Source organism: Barbus barbus (assembly GCF_936440315.1).
Source record: "Barbus barbus genome assembly, chromosome: 1".
NCBI lineage: Eukaryota > Metazoa > Chordata > Actinopteri > Cypriniformes > Cyprinidae > Barbus > Barbus barbus.
The window spans coordinates 9,239,895-9,255,777 of record NC_136729.1 but is presented as its reverse complement, the minus strand read 5'-3'; the positions used below and the strand labels follow the sequence as shown (position 1 = coordinate 9,255,777).

The window sequence follows — 15,883 nt, the reverse complement described above, 5'->3', positions numbered from 1 at the left end:
TATCTGTTTTTTGTTTCAATTTTCCAGAAACTGATCAACTATATCACTATATAGTACAGGGGTGGCGAACGTCGGTCCTGGAGAGCTGCAGCCCAGCAGAGTTTTGCTTCAACCCTAATCAAACACACCCGAACAAGCTAATCAAGGTCTGAGGGAGTTACTAGAAAGCTACATGCAGGTGAGTTTTAATTAGGGTTGGAGCTGAACTCTGCAGGGCTGCAGCTCTCCAGGACCGGAGTTCGCCACACCTGATATAGTATGATATATGACTATATCAGTGTTGTAACTACAACCAAACCATTAAAGGGTTACTCCACCCCAAAATAAAAAATGTGTCATTAATCACTTACCCCCATGTCGTTCCAAACCTGTAAAAGCTTTGTTCGTTTATTTCACACTTTAAGATATTTTGAATGAGAACCGGGAGGCTTGTGACTCAAATGTATGAAAGACATCGTCGAAATAGTCCATCTGCCATCAGTGGTTCAACCGTAAATTTATAAAGTCTTTTTGTACACGTCTCCTCTGCATCAGCGTAGCGCCATTTTGGAGAATATCCGCTGGACGCAAGCAGCGTACGCTGTGTGGTACGCCTGACACAGTACAGCGTAGGCTACTTGCGTCCAGTGGATATTCTCCAGAATGATGCTACGTTGATGCAGAAGAGACGAATTGTTGAATAAAGTCGTTATTTTTGTTTTCTTTGTGTACAAAAAGTATTCTTGTAGCTTCGTAAAATTACGGTTGAACCACTGATGGCAGATAGACTATTTTGACGGTGCCTTTCATAAGTTTCTGGGTTTAGACAGTGTTATTTGTTTGGCAGTCAATGAGACAGTCACAAGCCTCCCGGTTTTCATCCAAAATATCTTAAATTGTGTTCTGAAGACGAACAAAGCTTTTACGGGTTTGAAACGACATGGGGGTAAGTGATTAATGACAAAATTTTCATTTTGGGGTGGAGTAACCCTTTAAAAATAATTTTTGGTAACTGAAATAAAGATTAAAAAACAAAAAACAAACAAACAAAAAACATGTAATCCTTACTTTGGCAGCTAACTAAATCATTTTTAAGAAATATATACAATAAATGAATTATATAAATGACAAAAGCATTTAATTATTGAAACTGATATTTTTATATCTGTTTTCTTTTTAATTTAATGTAAAATATCAAGAAATACTGTAATGCTTTATAAATAATTGATCTATATAAATTTGTCAATCTATATATATTGATCTTTATAAATAACACTCTATAAAATTGTCAGGCCTGTGTTTCCTGTGTCTTGTGTTTCCCTCCCTCATATGCCCATGTACGGTTTTTGCTGTTCCTTTTCTCGTTTAGTCCCATGAGTCCCACCTGTGTTTAATTACTCCTCACCTGTTTCAGTTCTTCCTCATTTACGCCTCTGCCACAGTAGGCGAACCTTGACAGAATACCGGACCAAAACAGAAAAGTAAGCAGCGCCCCCTCTCCCCGTGTTTGTTTTCTGTTTTTTGAAAAGTCTTTTGTGTTTCTATTTGTTTCTCTCCGCAGCATGGAAACTGCTGCGTGCTTCATTGCCCTAGCCCGTAGGGATCTCCTCTTTGTTGAGTATGTCTGGGAGTTCTGCTGGCTCACCGCGGCGACGGCATTAGATGACCATCAACTCTCTGTTCTGGCAAGGGGCCAACTACCATCGCCCCGTGCACCTCCCAGACACCAACGGATTATGCTGGAGGGAATGGATCCTCCGGTGTCTGGAGTGTCCGGCTCCTAGCCAGAACCAGCCTGCCATCAAGTCCGCTGGCCGTTTCCCAGTCAAGCCCACCGGCTGTCATATTCAACCCTAATAAAATGAAGAGGATGAGGAGGAAAAGACTGTTCGCAGCCCTCAACTTTCAAGTTCAAGTTCAAGTTGAGCTTTATTGTCATTCTGCTACATGTGTGGACATATAGTGGAACGAAATGTCGTGTTTCGCAGGACCACGGTGCTACACACTAGTTAAACATAAGATAAACATACAACAATGCAAGTATAAGAGAAAAAAAAGAGCATCTGACTATACATATACTATAAATACTATAACTACTATACCTAGTTGCCTAGACATACACTAACTGAAACTGTACAAGAACTTTACATATATACTGTACATGAAATTGTGCAAAAAGATAGAAATAAAAATAAAAATTGTATATATATTTCATACATTAAATTGTTGTGCAGATTAAAGAGAGATTTTGTGGGAAGCAGCGCATAGTGCAAAAAGATTTGTAGTACAGTGCTCAAGTAAACATTATTTTGTAGTGCAATGCTCAAGTAAACATTTTTTTCATAGAAAGTGTCTAGTGTGCATATAGTGGGATGAGTGCGTTACTACAGGTGGTTTGTATAGCCCACTCACCTGTGTGTAGCACACTCAGAATTGCACTTAGGAAAAGTTGTCAACTGTATTAATGAATTTCGTGAGTGGGGGGTCAGAGGGGGACAGGGAGATTGGAGTTAAGAGCTCTCACAGCCTGGGGAAAAAAGCTGTTGAGCAATCTGACAGAGCGAGCTTTGATACTCCGGTACCATCTACCTGATGGTAGGAGCTGGAAGAGGTTGTGGGAGGGGTGGGTGTGGTCTTTCACGATGCTGGAGGCCTTGCTGGAGCATCGTGCAAGGAAAATGTCCAGGATGGAGGGGAGAGGGGCACCGATGATCTTTGCGGCAGTGTTCACTGTCCGTTGTTGGTGCCCCTGTAGAAAGTGGTGAGGATGGGTGGTGGGAGACTTGTCCTTTTCAGCCGGCGGAGAAAGTGGAGGCGCTGTTGTCCCTTCTTGTTGAGTGACGTGAAGTTGGTGGTCCAGGTGAGATCCTCTGAGATGTGCACCCCCAGGAATTTAGTGCTGCCGACTCTCTCTACGGTTGAGCCATCGATGGTCAGTGGGGGGTGGTCAACGGTGTTTCTCCTGAAGTCCATCACAACCTCTTTTGTCTTCTCCACATTGAGGGACAGGTTGTTAGCACCACACCATTTCGCCAGCTGTGCCGCTTCCTCTCTGTAGAGCGTTTCATCATTGTTGCTGATGAGGCCTACCACAGTTGTGTCATCAGCAAACTTGATGATGTGGTTGGAGCTGGACTTGGCAGTGCAGTCGTGGGTCAGCTGCGTGAAGAGCAGCGGGCTGAGCACACAGCCTTGTGGGGCACCTGTGCTCAGTGTGGTAGTGCTGGAGCAGTTGCGGCCGACACGGACTGACTGAGGTCTTGCAGTTAAAAAGTCCAGGATCCAATTACAGAGGGGGGTGTTAAGGCCCAGCAAGTTTAGTTTGTGGATGAGCTGTTGTGGGATTATAGTGTTGAATGCTGAGCTGAAGTCGATGAACAGCATTCTTACATAAGAGTCTTTCTGTTCCAGGTGAGTAAGAGCTAGGTGGAGAGTGGTGGATATTGCATCATCCGTGGAACGGTTTGGACGGTATACAAACTGGAATGGGTCCAGTGTGTTTGGCAGACTGGACTTGATGTGATGCATGACTAACCTCTCAAAGCACTTCATCATGATTGGGGTCAGTGCTATGGGACGGTAGTCATTCAGACAGGACACGGGTGACTTCTTTGGTACTGGAATTATGGAGGTGGATTTGAGACACGTGGGGACGACTGCCTGGCTCAGCGAGGTGTTGAAGATGTCTGTTAGAACATCCATCAGCTGTGCAGCACAGTCTCTCAGTACACGTCCAGGTATGTTGTCAGGGCCCGCAGCCTTTCGTGGGTTAATCCAGGACAGGGTCTTTCTTACGTCGGTTGGAGAGAGACAGAGTACCTAGTCATTTGGAGATGTGAGTAGTTTCTGTGCAGGTGTGTCGTTCTGTATCGCAAATCGTGAGTAGAAGTGGTTGAATGCATCTGGTAAGGATGTGTCATCCTCACTGGCCTGTGGTGGGGGCTTGAAGTCAGTGATGGTCTGAATGGCTTGCCACAGGGACCGAGTGTCTTTACTGTCTGTGAAGTTGTTGTTAATTTTTTAGCATATTGTTGTTTTGCCTTCTTGATGCCATGAGACAGATTGGCTCTTGCTGTTTTGAGGGCTGCTTTGTCTCCTGATCTGAATGCTTCATCTCTGGTCTTTAGCAGCCCACAAACCTCTGCTGTCATCCATGGCTTCTGGTTGGCACGTATGGTAATGGTCTTGGTGACTGTCACATCATCTATGCATTTTTTGATGTAAGCAGTCACAGTTTCAGTGTACTCCTGCAGGTCTGTGTGGTTGTTGTAGGTGGCTAGCTCTTTAAACATGTTCCAGTCTGTGTCCTGGAAGCAGTTCTGCAGTGCTGAGGTGGCATTGTCTGGCCATACTGTGATCTGCTTTTGAACCGGTTTGGCGAGTTTGAGAAGTGGTCTATATGCTGGGATTAGCATAACAGTGATGTGGTCCGGGTACCCGAGGTGGGGGCGGGGTTCAGCTTTGTATGCATTTTTCTCTGTTGTATAAACAAACTCCAGTGTGTTGTTTCCCCTTGTTGCAAAGTTCACATGTTGGTAGAACTTTGGTAAAACTGTCTTTAGGTTTGCATGGTTGAAGTCACCGGCTATGATGAAAAAGCCGTCGGGGTTATTTGTTTGTTGTTCACTGATGGCGCTATACAGTTCACGAAGCGCGTCTTTAGCGTTTGCACATGGGGGTATGTAGACCGTGATGATAACAATGACCGTGAACTCCCGCGGCAGATAGAACGGTCGACACTTCACAAACATAAACTCCGCCAGCGATGAACAGTGTTTTGATATTACCGCAGCATTGTTACACCAGTCTTTGTTGATATACACACACAAGCCACCGCCGCGGGTCTTACCAGATAGTGATGAATCTCTATCCGCTCGGAAGCTGGTTAGCCCATGCAGCTGAATGGCGGAGTCCGGGATGTTGTCGTTTAGCCATGTTTTGGTGAAAACAAACACACAACAATCCCTTGCCTCATGCTGTGTAGACCGACTGAGTTGAATTAAGTCCAGTTTGTTTTCCAGAGAGCGAACGTTTGAGAGCATGAGTGTTGGAAGAGCCGCTCTTGTGGGGTTAGCTCTTAGCCTAGCTAGTATACCTCCGTGCTTACCGCGCTTCCGTCCTCTCACATACCGCTTGTGACGCTGCCTAGTGCGGGTAGCGTCAGTAGGCAAGGCCACGGTCTCGAGGTCCGGCTCTAACAGTAAACAAAGGTCTCGTAGCTTCTCAGTAGCCACCGGCGAGAGTTGTTGTTTGTATGCGTTGCCGATATCCAAATGACTTTGGCGATCATAGATGAGTTTTGGAGTGATTTCCTTATGACTTAGCGGTAAACTGACACTATTTGGAGACGAACAGATGACATTAAAATACATAAAAGCACAGTCTTTGGGACCCGGAGTAGCCGCTGCATCTGACAGCGCCGCCATCTTGGATCTCATCATCTTGCCTCTAAGTCCACTCTAGGGTCGGCTCCAGCCCCAGAGTTTGCTCCAGTGTCGGCTCCAGCCCCAAAGTTAAGCCCAGAGAGGGCTCCATTCCCCGAATCCAGCCCAGGGAGGGCCTCTAGACCTGGGATTCTCCCCAAGTATTTTTTGGTAGGGGCTATACGGCTCTGGCCGGAGGGGACGGGCCGCCCCGCCATGGCCTCCCGAGCTCTCTGATCCGCCATGGGTTTCCCTCCCTCATATGCCCATGTATGGTTTTTCCTGTTCCTATTCTCATTTAGTCCCATGAGTCTCACCTGTGTTTAATTACTCCTCACCTGTTTCAGTTCTTCCTCGTTTACTCTCCTTTTTTAGATATGGATAATGGATACGTTATTAATTAATTAATTATTATTATTATTACTATTATTATTATTAGCATATTTTTGGCATAAAATGTGCAATTCTCATCTGTATGTTTTTGGTAGCATGAGCAAAAAAAAAAAAAAAAAAAAAAAGGAAGAAAGAATAAGAAAAAATAAATAAAATGTTTCTTTCATTAAGAGAGCAATACAACTGACAGATCTTACCTCACTCTGCCCAATACTGCATCATAATGTGAGATAAATATTGCATCATGCAAATAATCTAATCTTATATAACAATACCTAGTGCGTGCTTGGCCTACAGCTGTATTATTTATGAAGAAAGATGTCTTACCACACTGGGCAATGCTCATTGATCTCAGACGAATCTTGCTTGCGCCGTTCTTGCAGTAGAGGTGCTGGGTGTGCAGGCCGGCCTCACCTCGCAGCTGCCAGAGCTGAATCCATCGGATCTTACAGCCGCAGTCAAAGACGACCCCCTCCAGCCTCCTGTGTCAACAACACACAGCCAACAGTTATACAATCCCCAAACTCCAGCATTTTCATGCAGTGTTAACTCTGAGCTGGCCATGCAAAATCAATCAAACTTTGCCTGCGTTTGTTGAAAGAGAGAGCTTGTTGGTTTCCCACATGGGGAGATCCATGAGCAATCACCATCATGAGCTTGAGAAAGACTCATAACCACAGGCTGCAGGGCTCAACGGTGCAAGCATTACATTCACATTTGCCACTAAAAATAGAGGTGTGAGAACTGTAAAATATATTTACAGTAGGAGCATCTGTGCGAATAAAACAAGTCCCTGCAGTTGTTTAAAAAAAACGTAAAGATCTTATAAATACAATAACATACGGTAAATCCTAATTATCATTAAGGTCTTAAATTTGTCGACGGAAAATCACAATACAGTTTAATGTGATTATTAAACTTTCTCAGGCTACGTTTCATAAAAAAAATAAGAGCTGCATGTTCAAAGTCTAAACGTGGTGCTGTTACGCATTCTACAGGCTCGTGGTTTCAGAGCATCTCTCAATCAGTGAATACCGTGCATTTATGCACATTTAATACATGAATTACGACAATGTTTAGTTTATGGTGTTTATATTGTAATATATTGTAAATTGTTGTAAGAGTGTATATTTGATCGCTCTCATGTTTTTGAACGAGCAGCCTGTAATAGTAAAGCATATACATTTCAAAATAAGAGTACTCGTGCATTTTAGGCTCATGTATAATTAAAAATCTTGCATTATGGGAAATAGTTTTCCTGTGTAATACTGGTATTCTGGTTACAAAAAAAAAAAAAAAAGATTCCTAAACTATAGGAATACAGGTATTGTATTATAATAATTATTAAATATTTTTCCATATGTTCTTTTATTAAGGAAAAACACACTCCTAATTTTTTTTTTTTCCTAAAGGTTTTTCAGCTTGGGAAAAACGTGAGTGTCAAGCCCTGGTAAGTGTAGCCTGTTTTGAAAAAAAGCCTCTGCTAATTGACTGTATTTACTATCGCATGACATGCATTGCACACATTAACATTTTTTCAACTGCGTCTTTTTACGTCACATACATGATGCATAACATAAACAGCATTAAAATGGCTATTTGCATTTCAAAGCTGTAAAACTGGCAAGTGCACAAAGCACACAATTCCCATTCCCAGCAGCGAAATTCTAGATTCAGTTACTAAAACAGATTATAAATTATATGTTTATGCAAAAAATAAGTAAAAAAAAAACCCTCAAGATACATTCTCTGAAAGCACATCTTAATAGCTTCCAGATATTTAATTTATTTTAGACCAGAAACATATGCAAGTATGGAAATATGCTTGGCCATCACATTGTAAGCGCACTGTCCTGTGACAAATCTCAGTCCTAATGTAGGTAATAGAGTTCCTCTCTGTGTCTGTGACATTAAAACAGATGCCTTATTATTCAGATAGCTAGCTATAATAAGTTGACAGCTGAACTTAACTGCAAGATTGTGAAAAGAGAGAAGTGACTGCAGCAGACAGCTGCTTGCTTTAGTGCCTACAGAGAGCAGTTTACATTAATGCCTCAGAACACAACACATACTTTTTCAGAATTATGAATTATGTACAGAAACATTTCAGAAAGCAACTACGTGTGAAATCGAAATTGCATAGCTAGGAGCATTTGCATTCTAGTACTTGTGTTACTACTTCTAGTACTTCTACTACTTCTAGTACTTCTAGGGGAAGTCGTGGCCTAATGGTTACGGAGTTGGACTCGTAATCCAAGGTTGCGGCTTCGAGTCTCGGGCCGGCAGGGATTGTAGGTGGGGGAAGTGAATGTACAGCGCACTCTCCACCCTCAATACCATGACTGAGGTGCCCTTGAGCAAGGCACCCAACTGCTCCCAGGGTGCCGCACCATAAATGGCTGCCCACTGCTCTGGGTGTGTGTTCACTGCTGTGTGTGTGCACTTTGGATGGGTTAAATGCAGAGCATGAATTCCGAGTATGGGTCAGTGCAAACATGTTTTTTACTGAAAAACAAAGACACTTAGAATTACAATACAATTACAAAATATAATTTCATGCAACAAAGTATATATAAATACTACTGATCAACACTTGGTGTCAATATATATATATATATATATATATATTTTTTTTTTTTTTTTACTTTTATATTATTACAAAAAAACATTATTTTAAGCAAATACTGTTACTTTTGAACTTTCTATTCATAAAAGAATCCTGAAAAAATGTATCAGGGTTTCCACAAAATTATTAAACAAGGCAATTGTTTTAAACATTAATAATAATATTATGAAATGTTTCTCGAGCAGTAAATCAGCATATTAGAATGATTTCTGAAGGATCATGTGACACTGAAGACTGGAGAAATTATACTGAAAATTCAGCTTTGCATCACAGGAATAAATAGCATTGTAAACTAAATTCAAATAGAAAACAGTTATTTAAAATTTTAATAATAATTCACAATATTTCTCAAGTAAATGCAGCCTTGGTGATCATAAGAGACATCTTTCAAAAACATTTGAAAAGAATCTTACCGACCCCAAACTTGGTAATGAAAATATCATTCCAATCCTGAGTGAATCATTATTTGATTTGCATAGAAACATTCTGTCGTGTCAAGGATGATGTTACATTATATAAGAAATATTATTTATATGTACAAAACATATTTTCGAAAACTAATGAACTCTTACATGAAGTGCATATTATGCTGACAAATAACAATGTGATAACATACAAAGCTGTACTTGGTGAGTGGACATCGATTACTGGAACAATACAACATTTCACTTTGTGAAAAACAGTGGCTGAATGGAAAAAAAGATGAGGCGCTCACAACGTGATGCACTGTATATCATTACCCACAGGCTTTGATCTCAGCGTGAAACTTTAGTCCATTAATCTGTATGTTCGGGTTAGAAAATACGCTACTGTATGTTTTCAGATCCCTTCATTATTTTGCAAATCCCTTTCTGCAAACCTCCAGGAGTCAGGTCACCCGCAAGAACAAACGCATCTGTAACGTGGAATAAGCTGACAGGCAGAGTGACCAAAATGGTTTGAATGTAATTCTGACAGAAATGTGAAGGAGTTTGGGTAACACTTTATTTCGATAGTCCACTTTAGACATTCTACTAACCGTAAGTAACTTTGCAACTACATGTCAACTAGCAGTCATTAGAGTATTAGTAGACTGTCTGTTTAATATCTTCTAACACTTTATTTTTATGGGTCCACAACATACAATATACTAACTATCAGAAACTCTGCAAGTATATGTCAACTTCTTCTACTAACCCTAAACCTACCCTAACAGTCTACTCTGAGAGTTAGTAGACATGTAGTTGCAAGTTAATGAGAATTAGTTGATATGTAGTTGACATGTAGTTACAAAGTTACTTATAGTTAGTAGCATGTCTAAAGTGGACTATCGAAATAAAGTGTAACCAGAGTTTGTTCATGAAGTAAACTAAGAAGTTACGAGAGAGTCTATCAACAGCAACAAAAAAGATCTAAGTAATTACACGTGCTTTGAGTTTAATCTCAGACATCATTTACGCTGCCAGGAATAACCCAGCGGCGGCCAACGGGGGGGCCTGACTATCATCAACAGTGATTGACAGCCCATAACATGATTATGCACGCTGATGAGGTTTATTTGTGCGTATGCACCTGAAAGCTATTGCGAAATTAAATTGTAAGATGCATAGAAACTCTTTAGAATGTAATGGGATAATTTTCTTTTTGAAGAATAAAACAAAACATTGTGGTGCTTTAAAGGAGTGGGTCTGGTTTCGTTTCAGAATCCAGATTTTACATTGGACATTAAGACCCAGTTTAAAAGTAAACAATTTTTTATTTATTTTTTTATTTGATGTTGTGGTTTACTATTTGTTTTCTACATTTTAGTATTTTCATGCTATTCATGACCCCATCAGAACAGACCTGTGACCCACCAGTTGAGAATCGCTGTCCAAATGGATAAAGTCTAAATTCTCAATTATTTTTCCAAACCCTCAGGCTAATATTATATTGCAATGACTGTTAGGATGGATTCACTGGGTCTGAAAATCAATAATGCCCGTGAATCTCATCTAGCTTTGAAGATTACACCATTACTACAGCACCACAGCAACATAACTGATACCAATCTACACCATTTATCTCCATAATACATGGAATTTGTTCAGTGAAGTTCAAATTGGTTTGTTTACAAAGTATATTTAGTGGAAATAAATGTAGATTTTCCAGTTGTTCTTTCCTATGCTTTTTGCTTTTTCTTTCCTCCATTCAGCCATACATCCATTTCATCTGAAATGGCACACACACACATTTTGATAAATATTTATTTTCTTATTGCTAAATTAGTGAAAATTTGTCTGTTTTACTTTTTGCATCAAACATTTTGAATCTAATTGTCTGTAATGCTGAAAGGATGTCTCTTGTGAGTGAAAAAACAAGTAAATTAATATTTTCTATCATACATGCTTTTTTATTTATTTATTTATTTCAATAAAATGAACTATAATTTTAACCAAAGAGTCATATTTAATATTGTCAAAACAACAGGCTGAAAATCTTAGCTATGATCTGAAACCCCCAGCCCATCTTGATGTCACTTTCTTTGAAAAAAAAGGAAGTGGTCACTCACCCAGACAGAAGAGACACACAGACCTTATGCTGATGAAGTATGTCTGCAAATGTTTGTGTACTAAGTGTCCTTGAAGACAATGACTTCGTAGGATTTATTGCAATGCATTCTTCCATTCTCATTTTTAAGTGCAGTTTAACCATATGATCAATCATTTTGATGACACGTCATGCCAGTGGTGAATGTATCACCAAGTCACTTTCAGATAATACAGGACAGCAAGAGCATTACGATTGGTTACATGCTCTGATTGAACTCTGAAACATCATTTTAAACTGACAAATCATGCACATATTTTTAGACACTTAAAGAAATAGTCCAACCAAAAAATAAAACAAAAATCTGTCTTCATTTACTCACGCTCTTGTTGTTCCAAATGACTTTCTTTCTGCTGCGGGACACAAAAAATATATATTTTGAAGAACGTTGGGGTCCAAACAACATTGGAGCCCTTTAACTTCCATTGTATGGAGAATTATTATTTTTTAAATGTCTTATTTTATGCTTCACAGAAGAAAATAAGTTATATGGGTTTGAAACAACATGAGGGTGAGCAAATGATGACAGAGTTTTCATTTTGGGCTGAATTATCCCTTCATTGTCTAGAATTATTGTCTAGCAACTGTCCCTTTAACATCGCAAACATAAAAGCTGCATTTGTCCTGTTTAATTTTATATCGCTAAACTTTTTCTGGCTGTCGGTACTGTCGTTGTTTGTAAATTTTTGATGTAACGGTATTATGTACACTACAAGTTGGCTGTCTATGCTGTAGAAACACAATTATTTTTTTGTAAATAAGTGCTGCATGACTAGATATAGCAGAAAAAGGGCTGTGGTGAGAAAAGGTAGGAAAACTTCAAAACCTATAATGCACCGGGCTTGATCAGTCTATTCATGAGCAGGGATACAAAAATGCAGAAGTATGATCTGTAGTTTTCATAAAAGCCCTAGAAGATGTCAAAAGTCCACTGGATGAAAGGTTTGTGTCATCTGGTGGACTTCTTTAGTTAGTTCTTTAGTTTATTTATTTCTATAGCACTATTCAAACAACAGAGAGTTGCACCAAAGTGCTGTACAGGCATTATTAAAAAAAAAAAAAAACACAAATCACATTATAAAACAGCAACACAGAACCATGGATAAACAAAAACCTTGCACCCTCATCCCTCTTCACTCATAGAGGCTATACTGAGGAAGTGCATTTTTAACCGGCTTTTAAAATAGCCTAATGTGGGAGCAGATATAATGTGGAGCGGTAGGTTGTTCCATAACTTAGGGGCAACTACTGCAAAGGCCCTATCACCCCTTCTCTTGTATTTCGTCCTCCGAACAAACAGAACCCCTTTCTCTGCAGACCTTAAGGACCTAAGGGGCTTATAGACCTGAAGGAGCTCAGATAAATATGGTGGGGCTAATCCATTTAGGCTCTTAAAAACAAAAATTAAAAGTTTAAAAGTCTGTCTGCAGCATTTTGTACTATTTGCAGCCGACTTAAAGATGTTTGAGAGACGCCAATGTAAAGTGAGTTACAATAGTCAAGTCTCGAGAACACAAAAGCATGGATCAACATCTCCAAATCCTTACAAGATAGGAATGGTTTTACCTTAGCCAGAAGTCTTAAATTAAAAAAAAATGCAGATTTCACCTTTAACAGAGTTTATCTGTTTCTCGAACTTTAAGGAGGAATCCAACATTACCCCAAGATCTCTAACCACCGGTTTACAATACGGGGACAACTCTGCTAAATTAGGGAGATCACTCATAGCAGGTCCTCCAAACCACATAAGCTCAGTTTTACTTTCATTTAATTTTAAGAAATTATTTGATAGCCAGGCTTTCTGCTGACAAAAAAACAGATATCTTGGTGCTGGTCACACGGAAAATTGTGAAAATACAAAACTGTCTAAAAATCAGTTTTATAATGGTGTTTAAGAATGGCACAAATACCAATAAACTGACTAGCGCAAATCTTATTAAATCACGTTTATTCCAATTATTCAAGATAATTCCCATTAATTTTGCATCTGAAAGGAAAACTCCTACAAATGCAGATGCAAAAAAGGTCAGTTGCAAAAATAACTGTGTCCAAAGCCCTTTCACAGCATGCCTTTAGTAAATCCAGACAGTATACTGTATAAACTATAGTTTTATTGTCAAAAGAGGGTTTGCGCTAGTGCAAGCTGTTAGTAAATCTGCCCAAAGATTCTTAGCATAATTTACTAGAGTTTTTAATTAAAAAAACAATACCAAAATTGCTAACTGGAATAACTACAAAGATTTATATTGACTATAGAACTTTCCATGACTTCAAGATTTCATTAATTTCCACAACTTTTCCAGGTCTGAATATTATAATTTCCATGACATATACACATTATTCCTTACAGAGCTATTTCTGCAAGTGGCCCTAAATTAAAGAATCACACAAAACACTATTGAGCCATTGAGCTATTGAGTCTACTGGATTGTCTTTTGATATTGGCTCCTAATGGCACATAGAGGTGCAGTTGAATTTACCACTAAACTTTGCTTATTTCTAAAGCACCAACCTGGTAAATATGCCTAATTCACCAAAATGGTGAAAAGAAATCAGATTTTTAAAAACAATTTTCCTGGAGGACAAATTTAGACAAATGACATGTGTTGTTTATTTCATCATCTACAATAAAGGTATTATGTGCACTACAATAGTGATATAACTTGGGGTGGTTGACTCTTTTTTTCTAGTCTTGATTGTGTTTATGGGGTGCAGTCTAACGTGTTAATGCTTCGTTTTAAAAAAATGCATAATTTTTCATATACAGGTACATCTAAAAAAAAATTTAATATCATGAAAAAGGTCAATATTTATTGTCACTCATTTCAGAAAGTGAAACTCACATATTATATAGATTCATTACACATAGAGTGAAATATTTCAAGCCTTTATTTCTTGAAATTTTGATGATTATAGCTTACAGATTATGAAAACCCAACATTCAGTGTCTCAGAAAATTACATAAAATCAATAAAAAAAGGATATTTTTAAACAGAAATGTCAGGCTTCTGAAAAGCATGTTAATTTCTATGCACTCAATACTTGGTTGGGCCTCCTTTTGCATGAATTACTGCATCAATGCGGTGTGGCATGGAGGCAATCGGCCTGTGACACTGCTCAGGTGTAATGGAAGCCCAGGTTGCTTTGATAGCGGCCTTCAGGTCATCTGCATTGTTGGGTCTGGTGTCTCATCTTCCTCTTGATAATACCCCATAGATTCTCTATGGGGTTCAGGTCAGGCGAGTTTGCTGGCCAATCAAGCACAGTAACACCATGGTCATTGAACCAGCTTTTGGTACCTTTGGCAGTGTGGGCAGGCGCCAAGTCCTGCTGGAAAATGAAATCAGCATCTCCATAAAGCTTGTCAGCAGAAGGAAGCATGAAGTGCTCTAACATTTCCTGGTAGATGGCTGCGTTGACTGTGGACTTCAGAAAACACAGTGGACCAACACCAGCAGATGACATGGCAGCCCAAATCATCACTGACTGTGGAAACTTCACACTGGACTTCAAGCAACATGGATTCTGTGCCTCTCCACTCTTCCTCCAGACTCTGGGTCCTTGATTTCCAAATGAAATGCAAAATTTACTTTCATCTGAAAAGAGGACTTTGGACCACTGAGGAACAGTCCAGTTCTTTTTCTCCACCGCCCAGGTAAGACGCTTCTGACGTTGTCTCTGTTTCAGAAGTGGCTTGGTAGCCCTTTTCCTGAAGACGTCTGAGCGTGGTGACTCTTGATGCACTGACTCCAACTTCAGTCCACTCCTTTTGAAGCTCTCTCAAGTGCTTGAATCAGCTTTGCTTGACAGTATTCTCAAGCTTGCGGTCATCCCTGTTGCTTGTGCACCTTTTCCTACCCAAATTCTTCCAGTCAACTTTGCATTTAATATGCTTTGATACAGCACTCTGTAAACAGCCACACCTTTCAGTAATGACCCTCTGTGACTTACCCTCTTTGTGGAGGGCATCAATGTTCGTCTTCTGGACCATTGCCAAGTCAGCAGTCTTCTCCATTATTGTGGTTTCAAAGAACAAGAGATACCCAGAATTTATAATGTAGGGATGGTCATTAATTGAAACTCAAATGTAAATATTCTAATATTTTGAGATACTGATTTTTGACTTTCATGAGCTGTAAGGTCTAATCATCAAAATTAAAACAAAAAACTTTTGAAATGTTTTACTTTACATGTAATGAATCTAAAATATATGAAAGTTTCACTTTTTGAAATAAGTTACAAGAAAAAATGAACTTTTTCACGATATTCTAATTTTTTTAGATGTACCTGTAATTTACCGTTATTCCACACCTCTCTGTCCCTTCTCTGATAAACTCGCTGATCATTTCCTGCTTTTATGAAGCCCCTCCCTCAGAAATACACGATTGGTTAAACTGCCTCTAGTGTGTGTCTAAACATCCCGCCCCTCAGCTTAGTGGCATGTGTTCCGCTTGTATTGTAAACAATAGCATCGTCTATATTTCATATAAATTTAAGCCCGATTGAGATGCAGAGGATATTATTGAAGAGGATCGCGCAGAACCTGTGCAAGCATGGCTTTTAATAGAATGTTTGTTTGTTTGTTGTTGTCGTCTCATACTTTTAGACATGCTTTTATTTGTAAATGCTACTGCTTGTGTTAGCTTTTAATGTACGGATTCACTGAGCTGATGATCTGAATGAGAGAAAGAAAGAGAGAGAACAAGAGAGCGAAATGCAGAACTGCTGCTTTAGAACATTGATTTTGAAAGTTGTGTGTCCATTAGAATCATTAGAAGACAGAATTGCGATTCATATATGAATAGATTTTTACGTGCACCCCTAGTTTTCTCTTCCTCTTCTCTAATGCAGCACAGCATGGCCTTGCTCCCTTCGTTGTGTGTTCCTGGGGGCG

At 39.4% G+C, this 15,883-nt stretch overlaps 1 protein-coding gene across 1 annotated transcript in view; it reads right to left on the bottom strand.

The window, feature by feature from the left end:
- ntrk3b (neurotrophic tyrosine kinase, receptor, type 3b) overlaps positions 1-15,883 on the bottom strand; it is a gene marked incomplete at both ends in the record, with an annotated part of 163,804 nt that overhangs the window by 76,102 nt on the left and 71,819 nt on the right. The window contains one exon of the mRNA XM_079400952.1: positions 6,123-6,277. Coding sequence (XP_079257078.1) covers positions 6,123-6,277 — 155 coding nt within the window. The remainder of the gene's footprint in view (positions 1-6,122; positions 6,278-15,883) is intronic.